This window comes from Acartia tonsa, chromosome 1, assembly GCF_053477335.1.
Source record: "Acartia tonsa isolate MP-2025a chromosome 1, ASM5347733v1, whole genome shotgun sequence".
Taxonomy (NCBI): domain Eukaryota; kingdom Metazoa; phylum Arthropoda; class Copepoda; order Calanoida; family Acartiidae; genus Acartia; species Acartia tonsa.
In genome coordinates, this window is record NC_137260.1 from 27,341,946 (window position 1) to 27,356,813 (window position 14,868).

The 14,868-nt window shown below is 28.7% G+C and overlaps 1 protein-coding gene across 1 annotated transcript in view; it reads left to right on the forward strand.

Annotated features, from left to right (window-relative positions):
• Positions 1 to 14,868, forward strand: part of LOC145316488 (uncharacterized) — a 117,439-nt gene that overhangs the window by 38,617 nt on the left and 63,954 nt on the right. Inside the window, exons 2-3 of the mRNA XM_080157050.1 lie at positions 5,744 to 5,872; positions 6,628 to 6,704. Coding sequence (XP_080013176.1) covers positions 5,744 to 5,872; positions 6,628 to 6,704 — 206 coding nt within the window. The remainder of the gene's footprint in view (positions 1 to 5,743; positions 5,873 to 6,627; positions 6,705 to 14,868) is intronic.

Consider the following 14,868-nt stretch of genomic DNA (forward strand, 5'->3'; position numbering starts at 1 on the left):
TATTGACCAATGGTAAAATTTATAGTGGCCTCTCATTGCATCTTTCAAATAATATTTTTTTGGTATGGATGCGGTTTATTGTAGAGCAGCTTTGCATTAAAAAAGAATATTTGTTCTGTACAATATTCCAATTAGAGCATTGATGATTCTTCGAGGACACACATACACAGAAAAGACACGCACACAGACACACAGAATATACACGCACACAGACACGCAAACCCACCCTCAAATACACGCAACTAAAATATATTATTATTATCTAGTCTACAGTATAACAACTTACCTTTTATGCCAACAATATTAGAGCATATTAATTTTCATGTTTTGTACTATCCTATTATATAAAGTAGTAAGCGTTTTTTGTCTGTCCCGAAGGATCTCGCTAACCGCTGAACCGATATTGTTCTCCTTTACAGCGAAGCTTCTTATAGGTCCTGGGAAGGTTTTAAACTATTTTTTGGGAGGGTGTCTTCTACCCCCTCTCCCCCCAAAAAAATATTTGTTTTACTCTTTTGAAACTCAAATTTAAAATGGGATGAGGTCGACTTTTCCCCCTCCTACCTTAAGTACCCCTAGAGGTCTCTAGGGGTGTAGCCGCTAGTAAAGACATAAATCAAATTAATGTTTAAACATTAAGGTTAACTTAATTCCTTTACATATTTATTTTATTTCATATTTTTTTAAAGGAAAAGTCATTTAAATGATATAAGAATATTTTTTGTTAATTACCCATCCAATATCTAACATGTGGGTGTCCATGTGTTTTCTATCCGCCAAGAATTGAAGTTTAAAAAACACAAATAGATCATTTTCATGTATATATGTATATAGCAACGTCTTAAATACTCACATTTCTTTAAATTCCTAACATTCCTTCATATGCATTGTTTTTTTCTATGTATAATTTTAATTTGACTGATCATTTTACACAAAAGTAAAATTCTTAAAACAAATGATATTAGGGCTTTAAGTTATTATGGTATGGTTCTTTTGCCATAAATATGTTGTGTTTTCAGTTATTTTTCTGTTCCTTAATTCAGCTTTTTTTATGTAACAAGTATTTTATTACTGCAGTTTTAGACATAATTATCTCTAGTTAGTTGATGGAATACTTTTTATACACCTTTTTTTATACAGGAAAAAAGTTTAGAATTTAGGTAACTTTCTTACACAGTTTCATTGGGGTATGCAGCTAAAATATAGTTTGATAAAAAAGTTTTACAATTTTTATAAATTTAAATAAAAGGAGAAAAAAGTATACTTATCTTTCATATTAAACATTTTTGTGCTGGTTAAGGAGATGAGGAAAAGTGTCGAGTTGTTGCAAAGACAATGCAAAAAAACTGGGGAAAAGTGCAACAAAAGTTGTAGATAAATGTATGCAAAAGTTGAACAACAGGGGTGCAAAAATATCTAGATTTGGAGCACAAGCTAAAGGGGGAGAACACAAAAGAGTTGTGGAAAATTGGGAGGTGTAAGGGAAGGGAAGGGAGTGTGAAATAAAGTTGTGGGGTGAGAATGATTATTGTTATGCAGATTTAGAAATGCAACTCACATAAAAATGCATCGCGCCACCGACTGTGGGAAAAAACATCAAATTTGTGTCTGTCTGTCTGTATCACTCTCTCAACATTTAAATTATTAGTTTTCAGTTATTGTTTTTCAATTAGAATTGATTGCACTAATATTTTATCTCTCTTTGTTTGTGTGTGTGTATGAGAAAATTAAATAATTAAAATGATAGTGGGTACACCGAATTAGAAAGATTAAGTTGAATGTTTATAAATTTAATAAATTTAGCGCCTGCAGAGTTTTAATCATCCTTTGTTGTTTCAAAATAAAGACAAATACTTTTAAAAATAAACTTTCTGCTTTATTCATAATATAATACTTTTCTGATATATTGTCTGCTGTATAATACTAACCAGTTCTTTTTATTATTAATCAGAAAATTTGCTGTAATTGCTGCACGCCTTTTGGACATAATTGTCTTTGTTAGAAAATATGTCCACCCCCTAGTGCTGTTGTTTGGCCACTCTCTTATGTCTTCTTATGCTTCAAACTTAATTATTAAAATTCAAGATTACTTCTTCAAACTCACAGTGGCATCTCAGGGGAAAACGGATTGTTAATTTGCAAAAGAAAGCTAACAAATTTTTATTGTCTTTATGTCAGCTATTAAAAAAGTACTTCTTATCCTTACTAGAAAAAATATCTTATTTAGTTTTACAAATCAAGAAGTTTTTGACATTTTCTGACACTTAAAAATGGGCTATTCCTCTTTCCCTGAATATTGCCCTTTGCAAAATTATTGAAATGAAATAGATTTGATGCAACGTTTCAACACAAAATTAACAGGGACATGGCAATGGAAGAAAAACTATTTTGTTTCCAAGCTTTTTTGCTAATCAAAGAAAATAATTTTTAGTAATGTTCTTTCTTGGACAAAAAAAAACACTTAAACCTTTGTTTATTTATATCTCTATATGATTCCTAGTGGAAATATTTATAGTAACCAGATTTTTCTTAAGGCGACAAATCCCTGTCCGAGAAACATTTCTCTCTTTCTGTCAGAGAAAATTGAATCCTTGAGTTTTGAGGAAAAAGTTGTCACAAGATTGAGTCATTTTTTCACATTTTTCTCTCTCAAGAGATCTGTACAATTAATTGCATTCTCAACTGTATAATTTGTTCAAAATGACCTTCTCTCATTACAAAAATCTTCGATTTATTTTGAAAAATCGTCGAAAACCCAAAATTTAGTTTCTTAATTAAAACGTATTAATCTGATGTATCTCCATTTATAAAAATGTCTGTACAGAATTTGTTTATGTACAAAGGATATTTTAAAAGAAGGTGTATCAACTATTTTTTTTATAGCTAGCCGGTTCTTTTAGTAAGTAGTAGATGTAAAATTTTTCATAGAATTCAGATATGCAATCGGTTTTTTTGTAGACCTCTTATTTTTTAAGTAATTTAAGTTTAAAAAAAAAAAAATTAAGTCGATTTTAAGGTACTAAAATGCAACAAAAAAAAGAAAGAAAATGGTCATTATGAACAAAAATAGTAAGATCTTTAATTTGACACCTTACTTTTTCAATTCTGTCAGGTAATTATTGAAAAAATCGATTTTTTTAAACCCACGAGAATAAAAACTTTGAACTTAATTTTATTATTTCACAAATAAAAAAATATGGGTTCATATATACCATTAGAATCAGAAAAATATTACGAATCCATTGTAAGCAAAATTGAAAAAAAAAGTTTACAATATAGTATATAAACTACAATAAAAGGAATTATATGAAAATATCATATTATGTTGTACAGGCAACGTCTTAATTCTTCAATTGAGTATAAAAATGGGAAGGGGGTAAAGAGGGGGTAAAGAGGGGGTAAAAAAGGGAAGACAATAGTGTTGTCTGAACAAAAAAAATAATTGGCCATTTCTGTAATTTTTTAATTTTTTAATTTTTTTCAATTTTGCTTACAATGGATTCGTAATATTTTTCTGATTCTAATGGTATATATGAACCCATGTTTTTTATGTCTGTTTGAGAAAATATTTAGGTCTAAAGTTTTTATTATACCGAGGTTAAAAAAATAGATTTTTTCAATAATTACTCAACAGAATTTTAAAAGTAAGGTGTCAAATTAAAGATCTTACTATTTTTGTTCTTACTGACCATTTTCTTCTTTTATTTTGTTGCGTTTTAGTACCTTAAAACCGACTTAATTATTTTTTTTAAAAACTTAAATTACTTAAAAAATAAGAGGTCTACAAAAAAACCGATTGCATATTTGAATTCTATGAAAAATTTTACATCTACTACTTACTAAAAGAACCGGCTAGCTATAAAAAAAAAAGTTGATACAACTTCTTTGACATTTTTTATGAGGTGTATTGTCAAGAAAAATTTAGGGTCAAACAGTTTTTATTGGATTCTTTAAAACTGTTATTTTTCTCCACTCATTGTATTTTAATTTAAATCTTTGTCTACTCTGTTTTAAGAATAGATCTCCTTCGATTCTGTTACATAAGATTCTGTTTAGTACAAAATGCTGATTGTGCAAAAAAAATTCCAGAATGAAAAATGGTGGGCGAAATACTTGTGGACGGAAAAAGTTATTTTTTGGCCATTAAAAAGTCTTTCTTGCTACTAAAAAATAATTATTATAATAATTCCTTTTACATATGAAGGAAATTTAGAATTGATCTTATTGAAACTTGATCAGCCAAATTCTTTATTCTGTTCAAGAAAAAAATATTCTGACATTTTTAGAGCTTCGGATATTTTATATTTTCCATCTTTTTATTCAATATATTCTGACAAATACATAATCTTATCTTTAAACAAAAGGAAATTTAAAATATTATATAATATTATGATTTAATCTTAATGAATAATGTTAAAATTGAACGATTATGGGATTTAGTGGAGCGAAAAAAAGACAATTATCGCTATTCAATTCAATTAGTATAACCAATTGTAACGGTCCCAGTTTTTAAAATTTTTACAGAATATTTTATTCAACATTTGCTCTTCTTTTCATATTAAGGATATTAAAAACTGTGTATACACTTTAAATTTGCTGTTTAGTGCATCTACTATATGATTAGGGTCTGTCTATACTGGCCCTATCAAATTTTGAAAATTTACACATGTTCCTTTTTTTCATATTTGAAAATTTATATAGATTGCTTAAAATTTGACAGGCCATCTATTGAATATACCACATTATGAGACATCATATGTGAAAACTAAAACTAAATCTTATTTATATTACCCAACAATCTTTATATCAATTTTAAAATGTCTATAGGACTGTAATTGCTTCGCTACTTTATTGTCCTTGTTATAACTATATGCATTTAGCTAATTATTATTTCTGTCTTACAGACCCTGGTATTACTTTCAATCATGGTCTCAATTAATTTATATATGCTTCACAAATCAATAAACACATTTTATTCAATTAATTTCAGCTGTATTATTAAAGGACAGTGCTATTGCACTTTAAGAAAATCTTAGTAGACATGCATACAGAAAGACAGACAAACAGATGCAATCCTGTTACTTTCTTAAGTAGGATAGTTGATTTAACAATGGTTATTTATCGCATCGTATTATGGGCAACTTTCAGCGGATAGTAAAATAAAAACTATATTTCTTGGAACAGGTTCTTATCCAGCGAATATTAGTCAGTTTTGAAGCCATACTGGAAAATGTATCTAATTATAATTTAGATAAGAAATATTTAGAAAATCATTCTTTTAAACTATTATAGTTTCGAAATATTTGAGTTAAATTTATGTTTGTCAATATATAGAAAGAAAACTGAATAAATTATTCAGTATATTATTCAAAAATAGAAAGATTTGAACTTTAAAAGTATCAAAAAAAATCAATTAACAGAATTTATTTTAGCACTTCACTTAGCTTCACTTCAAATATCTGCATATCAATGCGTGGAGTTAGTAGATATTTTTAAAGATAATATCTTCCCATTTATCTAATTATTTCAAATCAATTTACATATGTTTTTAAATGCAACTAAGTTCTATAAGGTTTAGCCTACTCAGTCTGTTCGCTCATATCACATATGAATTTTAATTTTTGGATAATAAAATAATATTTTGGAGATAAACTTTATAATATCAACAATTCATAATATTTTTTGTCACTTGCCATGAAAGGTTCGAAGCTAAGCAAAAATATTGACGTTTTTTTTATTTCAGAGTGGAGAGCATGTGACCGTCCGCAGAGATGAGATTCGTCTGCTAGAAAGTAGAAAGTCAAACCGGTTGTTAGTCAGACAGACGTCCGCTTCAGACCTAAACAAAAGCTCCGATTTTTCAATATTTCAGGTAAAATTTTTTAGTGAAACAAAATAAGTTAAGTATTAAAACCATAAAAAAATCTAAGTTTTAGAGATCTTAACCATTGCATAAACATAAACCTACTACTTAAGCATGTAGATGCTAAAATATTTGTGTAATAAATTGTAAAAAAGGGTTGATGATTGATTGTGTAAACAAATAATTCAATGGAAAAATTCAAAACTTTTAACAATCAAATTTATACATAAATACATTCTATACAGTTTTTTTCAAAATCACGGATGTATTGTACATTGCATATAAAGAAAAACATTTTCCATTTCATTTTATTACCAGTCCAAATGATAATCTTTAAAATAAAATTTATTATTTTTATCCGTCCTTAATTTACGTACGAAAAAGTTTCATGTAAAATATTTTGAAGTCACATATATCTCCCTGGGTTGGTTATTATTTTAAAATAAAAATGCTATTAACCTATACCTGTTACCCCTGTGACGAGAAGCACTCCCTTAGTCCGTGTGCTGCTTAGCCAATAACAAATTAAGCATTTTCTACTTGAATAGACAACATATGTTCAACAATCACAAATATCTATTCAAAAACACCTTTTTTTATCAGCAGCGAGGCTAAACTTCAATTTTTTTTCATTATTGTTGAATTATTTGCTTTTTATTTAGGCGCTTATCATAAACAAAATTGCCCATTTTTATTAAACTTTGGCTTGTTAATATTAAGCTTTATAATAATCGCAGCAACTTAATAACTCAATTATTGTTTAGGATCGGAGTAAACAAGGACAAAGACGGAGATTAAACAGCGAAATTTCAAGTAATTCAGATAGTTCAGAAATTTTCGGGTAAGAAAATTTTTTATTTCTAAATATCTTATATTGGTTAATTTTGCTATTTATGGAAATTTATAAAAATTTAAAAGCCATCTATTAAAATAAGCGCGCTTCGCACCCCTTCTTTCACAGGTGTCACGAAGGTCAAATTTAATTTGATAATTATTTTAACGTTTTATATCATCCGCGGAAGTAATTATTATTTTGTGTGCGTCTGTGTATGTGTGTGTGTAAGTGTTTGTGTGTTTGTAGGGGGGGGGGGGGATGGAATAGTTTTTATAGCTGAATATAGCGTTTTAATATGTTTAACACGTATATAGGGATGGGAAATTGAAGTATAACTTTGTAAGGCTCTTTTTAATTGTCATAATGGAATTGAAATTGCACCTGACAATGAACCATTTTGGCCTAAACTTTTCCACCATTAAAAACTAACGGTTTCTGCGAGAGAAAAAATCAAAAAATTAAGATAATATTCCTGTTATGTTATTCTTGGTGCAAGGTATTCTTTATCCCTGTAAAATAGTGTGTATGTTATTTTCATTACTATAAATACATTACTTGTTAGCGATACATATGATTACCTTTTATTTGTGAGTGTGTGAGTGTGTGTGTGTGTGTGTGTGTGGATGTGTGTATTGTCATCTAATCAAAGCTGTAACATCCCCTGAGAGAGGAAAAAGATTAAAAAAGAAAAAATAATTTAACAGGAAAGACTAATTTTTTTTTTAAATGTAAAAGTTTTTAACCATTGCAATTGTAGAATTATTGATATCAAATGTTTGGACCAAAATATGCTTTGTACTATTTATTATCTAGTATAGTTGTCCCTCTCCTGGGGTGCCGCCGCATCCCCTGAGATTTGGCTAGATTGTTCTATCATATTGACTTTATCATTTCTTCATTTATACAAACAATATGATACACCCCTGCTTACACCCTTACTCCTCTCTTTACACCCTTGAGACTAGAAAGATACTTTGGTCAAGGACAGGTGTCATTGATATCATTTTTTTATTGTAAAATTATCTTTATCTTGAAATTAAGAACACTCTAAATATAAAAGTGCATATTTGATCTAATTTTAAATTACGGGACTGAAAAATGGTCCCATAATTTAATTGCCTTAAAGTGCTATCAAGTGTTAGATTCTAAAAGTAAGGGAAAATAATAAAAAATTAATATAAAACTTGAGAAAATCTTTAAAATCGAAAGCTTTTAAGTAAATATTCCTTGGTTTATCCTATGAATAAGTAGGCCCTACAAAGCAGTTGTTAAGGATAACTTTTAAACTTCAAGGCGATCAACCAAAGCACGATCTTGGCTGGTTTCTAAAGTATCTCATGTAAAGCAGCATTACAGCTTAGTTTCAGGCTATATTTAGGCTTTATATTACTGAAATTCAACGTTTTTACTAAATCTAAGAATCTTCCAGTTATAATAATGGTGAGGGGAGGGAAGAGGGTGGTTTTAATTTTGGTTAAGGGTAGAAAATACAAGAAAAGGAGAGTAAGAGTGAGAAAAAGACCAGGATGTACGAACAAGTAAAGTGTGTAAATATTAAGTATAAAAAGGAAAGATATATATAGAACCCCAAGAATGCTTATTTGGTTTCCAAATTATTTGCTTGTCAAATTTTATACAATAACCGATATTCCATGAGCTTCAAGTATCATATCTTATATTTAACCGATTAAAAGGTTACTAGCAAATGTATAACTATGGACAATAACTTATTACTGGTTCCCTGAGAGAAGGTCTTGAATTAACCAGGGCACGACGAGGCTATAATGTTAACCAGGGATAAAAGGATAGGCCTAGAGAAGGTAAGTTTAACTTTTTAGTCCCAAATCAAAATTCAAGTTAAATTAAACCAAATTGTACAAATTTTCAAATCTTAATTCTTGTGTAAGGTGAGGGAGAATCATTGATATTAACGTGACGTATCCCTGCATCCGTGAATGTGAACACACAAAGCCATATTCAAAACTATTAGCCATTTTTTTGCCGACATTTATGCGTCTTTTCAAGTATTATTTTGGTTTGGCGTAATGTGTCAGATTATTAACTATTGTTTTTATTTTTTTCTCAGTATGTTCAAATATATCACCAAGCACGCAAATTTAAACACACACATACACTCACACACAACGACACCTAAAACACAAAGGATTTGTGTATGTGTTTGTGTGTGCGACAAAAAGCAACGTGAAATTTTAGCGGAAATGACAAACAAAATTGTCAAATAATAAAAAGTTAAATAATTTCCAACGTCATTTGCAGCTAAATAGGATGCAGCAGCCAGCCACATGTGTCCCACAGTAAATTTGATATTCTAATGCATTATTAACATTATTTAATCATAACATAATAAAATATGCATTATATTATAAAACTCTTTACTTATTAATTACACAAATGAAAGTAAAATCGATATAAGTGCTTGTATTTAATTGTAAAAGGTATGAAGTTCTATATACATATTTAGTTTTAACATCTGTACATACTCGTAGGATAATTAACGATATTTATCAAGTTTGTCAGAATCGCACTTTTAATTTCGTGCTTAAAATTTAATATTTAAGAAGCTGTTGTGAAGTTTTATTTGAAGTATTAAACTAACAAAATAATCTTTCTATGGCCAAAAATAAATTAGCCATCTAAGTATATAGTTTTATGATGAAGATCACAGTTATAAATATTTGATTAGTTTTTGTATGTGTGTCAGTAGGTTAAATATAATTATGCTGGCTGATTACACATAATATACATAGATTGCTAATTAATCTTTTATGCTTTTTTTTCAAGGATAATTGTTTTTTTTTGCAAAAAATCAAATAATCCGTTTTTTCCATATTTTTTGTTAATAAAAACATAAATAAATTTTTGTGGCTGTAATCAAGCTCTTTATTAGAAATTTTACACATAAATGTGGGACGTGTTTGATTGACTGCTAGATGTTAATAGAGCTAACAAAGAGTCAGAACTTTTAATCAAGATTTTAAAAAATTGATAATGTATATTAAACTTCATTTAAACTTAATTTATGTAACAAAAATGTTATTTTACCTTATGAGAATATTTAAATGTTGAATATAATTCTTTTTTTAACTAAATAGTCTAAATTTTGTCTAATAATTTTGTACATATAAGGTTTTATAGAAAGACACATATGTAATAAATAGCTTGGGGAAATGGTTTACTCTGAAACCAAGGTTTTCCTGTGAACCATATTTAAAAACATAATAATCAAGCCATTCTTCACTTTTAACCTAGTTTTTTGATTTATTTTTATGTTCAGACATTTCAAAATGTTTTTTTTCTCTTACATGGTTGCGAAAAAAAAGAGGAGGTTTTGTAATATGTTTGTGTAATGTAATTAAAACACACATTATAGGAAATTAAAATCAAAAATCAATTACTGAACACTTAATTGAAGCAAAGGGTAATTTAAGCCCCTTTAAATTCATTTTGAATCTTTTAAAATTATAATTAGTATTTTTTCCATGAAAACTGTGTTTGATAAAATTATGTGAGTACATAATATTTTTATGTAAGTCTGTGTGTTGTGGATTTGTTTTCAATGAAAACACCATACTTATATTTGCAATTTCTTGCTTGCCAAAATATTTGCTTATTTTTTGCAAACATTGAAGAGAACTTGCATATATTAAAACTAAATAATTTTGTATTTATGATTGATTTTTAGTTACAAGAGTAATTTATTTAAGACAGCAAGGCTTGTATACTCTTAAAGATCAGACGACATGCTTTTTTAGGCTATTCAATAAGTGATCATTGCAAAAATCTTCCAACGTCTTCTTCTAAAAATCCCCGAAAAGTAAGAAAATGACAATAATGAAACGTAATTGTATTATATTACAAAATAAGAAAATAAATAATTATCCATATGAGATATTAAATATTGCTGAGGTATTATTCCTGCATTATATTTCATTATAAGAATGAATACCCTACTTAACTATGGAGTGGGTATTATGTAAGTTAAGATAATAACCTGCTGTATTCAGCAATTTTTGTTCAGTCATGAAAATCTTTTTTATATTCTTTACAAAAAACAAATTAAAACCAGCCATTCTAGATAGAAGTTTTAAAATTTACAAGTTGATTTTAGTTAAAATACTATTAATTTAATTAGTTACTAAAAACAACAAGGATGACAACATCCATAAAAGCGAAGCACTGAAACGGTAGGACAAACGGACATTAACACTTGTATAGTATCTGAACTGAAAAATCGGAACATAAATGTATAAATGTCGAATCAAAATTGTAGGTAAATTTGTTGAAAAACTGCTTAAAAACAGGATAATGTTTATGGACATACTTACATTTTTGGACTTGATTATAGAGTTGCTTCGCTTATAATATTGTTCTTTGTTGTCCCAGGAATCAATATACCAAAAATCAGATCAAACGGATAATTAAAACACTTGAAAATTTGTTGTTAAAAAAAGTAGAAAAATCAACATGTTTAAAATGGACGTACGGACATTCTGGTAATGATTATAGAGTTGCTACGCTTTCTAAATCGTACCCAACTACTACAGGAATCATCATGCAAAGTTTGAAATCGATAGGACAATTCTAACATGCCTAAATTAACGAATAAAAGCTATCTATCTCGGACGGACGGACGGACGGACGGACGGACCGACCCTAATTATAGAAAAGCTTCGCTTTTAAAAAGAACTGAATATATTGAATAGAACGTAAAACAGTTAGGGAGTTGAATCCATTTTTATAGAAGCAGAAATATAATCTATGATTATGGTTTGGACCCTCTAAAACTGTAATCTACCTTTCCACTTTCCCCTCTCTTGGTGAAGATATCTTCAACGCCGATACGATTTTTGAAATGTAAGATTCTACTTTCCCCTCTCTTGGTGAAGATATCTTCAACGTCGATACGATTTTTGAAATTTAAGATTCCACTTTCCCCTCTCTTGGTGAAGATATCTTCAACGCCGATACGATTTTTGAAATTTAAGATTCCACTTTTGCCTCTCTTGGTGAAGATATCTTTAACAAGAGAGACAAAAGTGTAATCTTATATTTCAAAAATCGTATCGGCGTTGAAGATATCTTCACCAAGAGAGGGGAAAGTGGAAGGGTAGATTATAGTTTTAGAGGGTCCAAACCATAATCATAGATTATATTTCTGCTTCTATAAAAATGGATTCAACTCCCTAACTGTAAAACGCCCTAACTCGGAATTAACAATAGAAAAATCTGATTTTAATCCCTCTTTTGTGGGATAGACAGTGGAAGGATTATGAACAACAGTTTACATAATAAATTTTATTTATTTTTAAATGCAATTTTTTATACAGAGACCTTTTATTGACACGAATAATTTAGAATTGTTCTATTTGTTTTAATCTTTTCATGATATTTATGAAATTATGTCAAACATTTTTCTTCATAAGGAATTTTGTAAAATTTGAAAAGGTTTAACAAAATTTGTGTCTGCATTCTAAGGGAATACTAAATAGGTTTTGCTCCATGGATAGATAGATAGATATAGAAATCAGCTGTTTACAAAATTAGGATTAAAACGAAATTCACAATATTTTCTTTTCATTTTCTAAAACTGTATAACAAACCGACAGACAAAGTAAAATATAAAGTAGTCATTCAAGTGAAACATCTTCTAAACATTATATATTCAAGTTGGAAAATGTAAAAATAATATTTTATATTTGGAACAAGCCTTATATAATTCCAGATGGACCTGTATAGAATACCAAAAAGGAAAAAAACTGGGTCACTATTTCAAGGGCGCATATTTTATCTTCTTAGTTTTAACATAAAGATTTATTTTCATATTTTAGCAATTCTCTGTTAAATTCAATAATTTAATGATTTTATTTATGTATTAAGCATAATTGTTTAAAACACAATAACAAAAATTGTAAAAGTTTTAAAATCTTACATCTCAAATGCTATGTTAATGTCACAACACTATAAAATTACATTATTGGCATTTAAAGATTACAAAATAAAACTGTTATAAATTTGTACTTGAAAATACGAGCCATGATGTCTTATAATTATTTTAAAATGATAAAATATAAATGTCAAAATTTTTTGCCAAATGCTGCTTTGTAGTTTTAAGACAAGTTAATTTGAGTCAAGAAGCTGTTAGGAGAACAGAGATTATTTACTTTAAAACTGTTTGGTCTTTCTAATTTTTATTTCTACTAGAAAAAAGAGGTTGTTTTTTATCATTTGTTTGAGACTAAAACTGCAATTTTTAAAGTCTCTATAACGGCAAAATAGGATTTAACAATGGAGATAGTTAATATAACGTATTTAAAAGGAAGTATCTTAAATTTTGATGAAACAAATCCGTTTCCAAGGCTTGAAGTAAAACTAGACAGAGAGACAACTAGATTAGGGGATTACAACAAAATTAATCTTTTATTTTATTTTATTGCACAAACCTTGTCAACATGATAACTTTTTTAGTGTGTGTATGTGTGTGTGCATGTGTGTGTGTGTGCATGTGTGTGTGTGTGTGTGTGTGTGTGTGTGTGTACGGAAAGAGCATTTAGTGATACGAAAGAAAAAGTTTTCTTCATGAATTCTATTTTGGGAGATTTCCACTGTGTATAACGTATGTATATACATATGTACAAATTTTCTTAATCTCTCTCTATATTTCTATCTTTTTTATTCAATATTTATCATATCTATTTTTCTCTTTACTTCCTTTTGCATCCTTTTCCTTTTTATCTATCTATCTTGTCTTTTTATCTCCCCCTCTTTCTCTTTTTCTGTTGAATTTAGAATCTGCGGGCACTTAGACAAATTTGTATTCAAAGAATCAAAAGGACACTTCTATATTTTCTATTATTCGTAAAAAAAAAATCGACAAATTTTTACTTGTTTTAGTTTCTTGCAATGATTATAATAATTAAAAGTTTTATATTATATGTATTTTTAATGATGTAATCAAACAATCAAAAAAATGAGATGGAGGAGGTGACCTTTAGAATTTGGCAGTAGTTGTTATGCCTGTCTCTCATCTTTAATTCAATTCATCAAGCAAATAAATAACATTTTCAAACAAATCTTTTAAATAAACAGTTTTGCAATTTTGTGCTACAGTATTTCGTCTAAGCGTTTAAACATATAATATTTTTAAAATGTAGTATTTACGTGTTAAAGATTAAAATTTTGCTGTTAAGAATTTTGCTGTTTAATACACAAACCTTTTGAAAGAATACAATTGCTCTCAGATATGATTGATCTGAAGCCTAAACTAAAATGTTCAACATGAAAAACACGGACTGGTGAATAAGAGGGTAGGTTTTGGGGGTCAGAGGCCTTGGGATTTTGTCCATTTAAATATACATGGAATCGTTTATATTACATTTTGTCATACAAAGCATTTTTATAAAATATTCCAACACACAAAATCTTCTATTAAACACAAAACAAAAAATTCAAACCAATACAAATTGTATGTAATAAATCAAAATTGAGATTTGCTTTAGATTTTTGTGTTGAGATTTTGGCTACCATAACCAATAATTGTGTGCAGCCAAGCTGGCCTGGGCTATCATTACGCACAAAAAAAAAGGCTCAACCCTTGCCTCAGCTACCCATTGCCATGCAGCAGGGGTGTCCAAGCTTAATTCTAGCCTTTGAGACCACTAAATCAGCATATAAATTATATTTATTGGAAAATTTTAAAATCAAAAGTATGATAGATAGTAGATATTACAATTTTAATAAAAGTAAAATAAAATGTACGCCTGTATCTGCCCTCGCCCTGAGAATGGGTCTGTTGATTGTAATCAAGGAAAATTAACTTCTAATGTTGGTTATTATCCCCCTGCAAATTTTCAAGGATTCCAAGTTTTTTTGGGGGGGTGGGGACGAGGGGGGATTGATAAGATTAAGGACATGTTGTTTTTGGCAATTGTTTTATGATTTTATCCAGTTAGTAATTTTAGGCATCAAAACCTCCGCAGGGAAAGAAAGTATAGAAAATAATTTTATTTTCCCCCAATTGAAATGCGTGGCGCAATGGAAACTTAGGGAGTAGATATATTTGTCTTCTTGTCAGCTATTAGTATTTTCTTTCATATGCAATTATCAAATGGTGGAAAACCTAAACGTCTGTCATTTTTAACCTATTGACTTG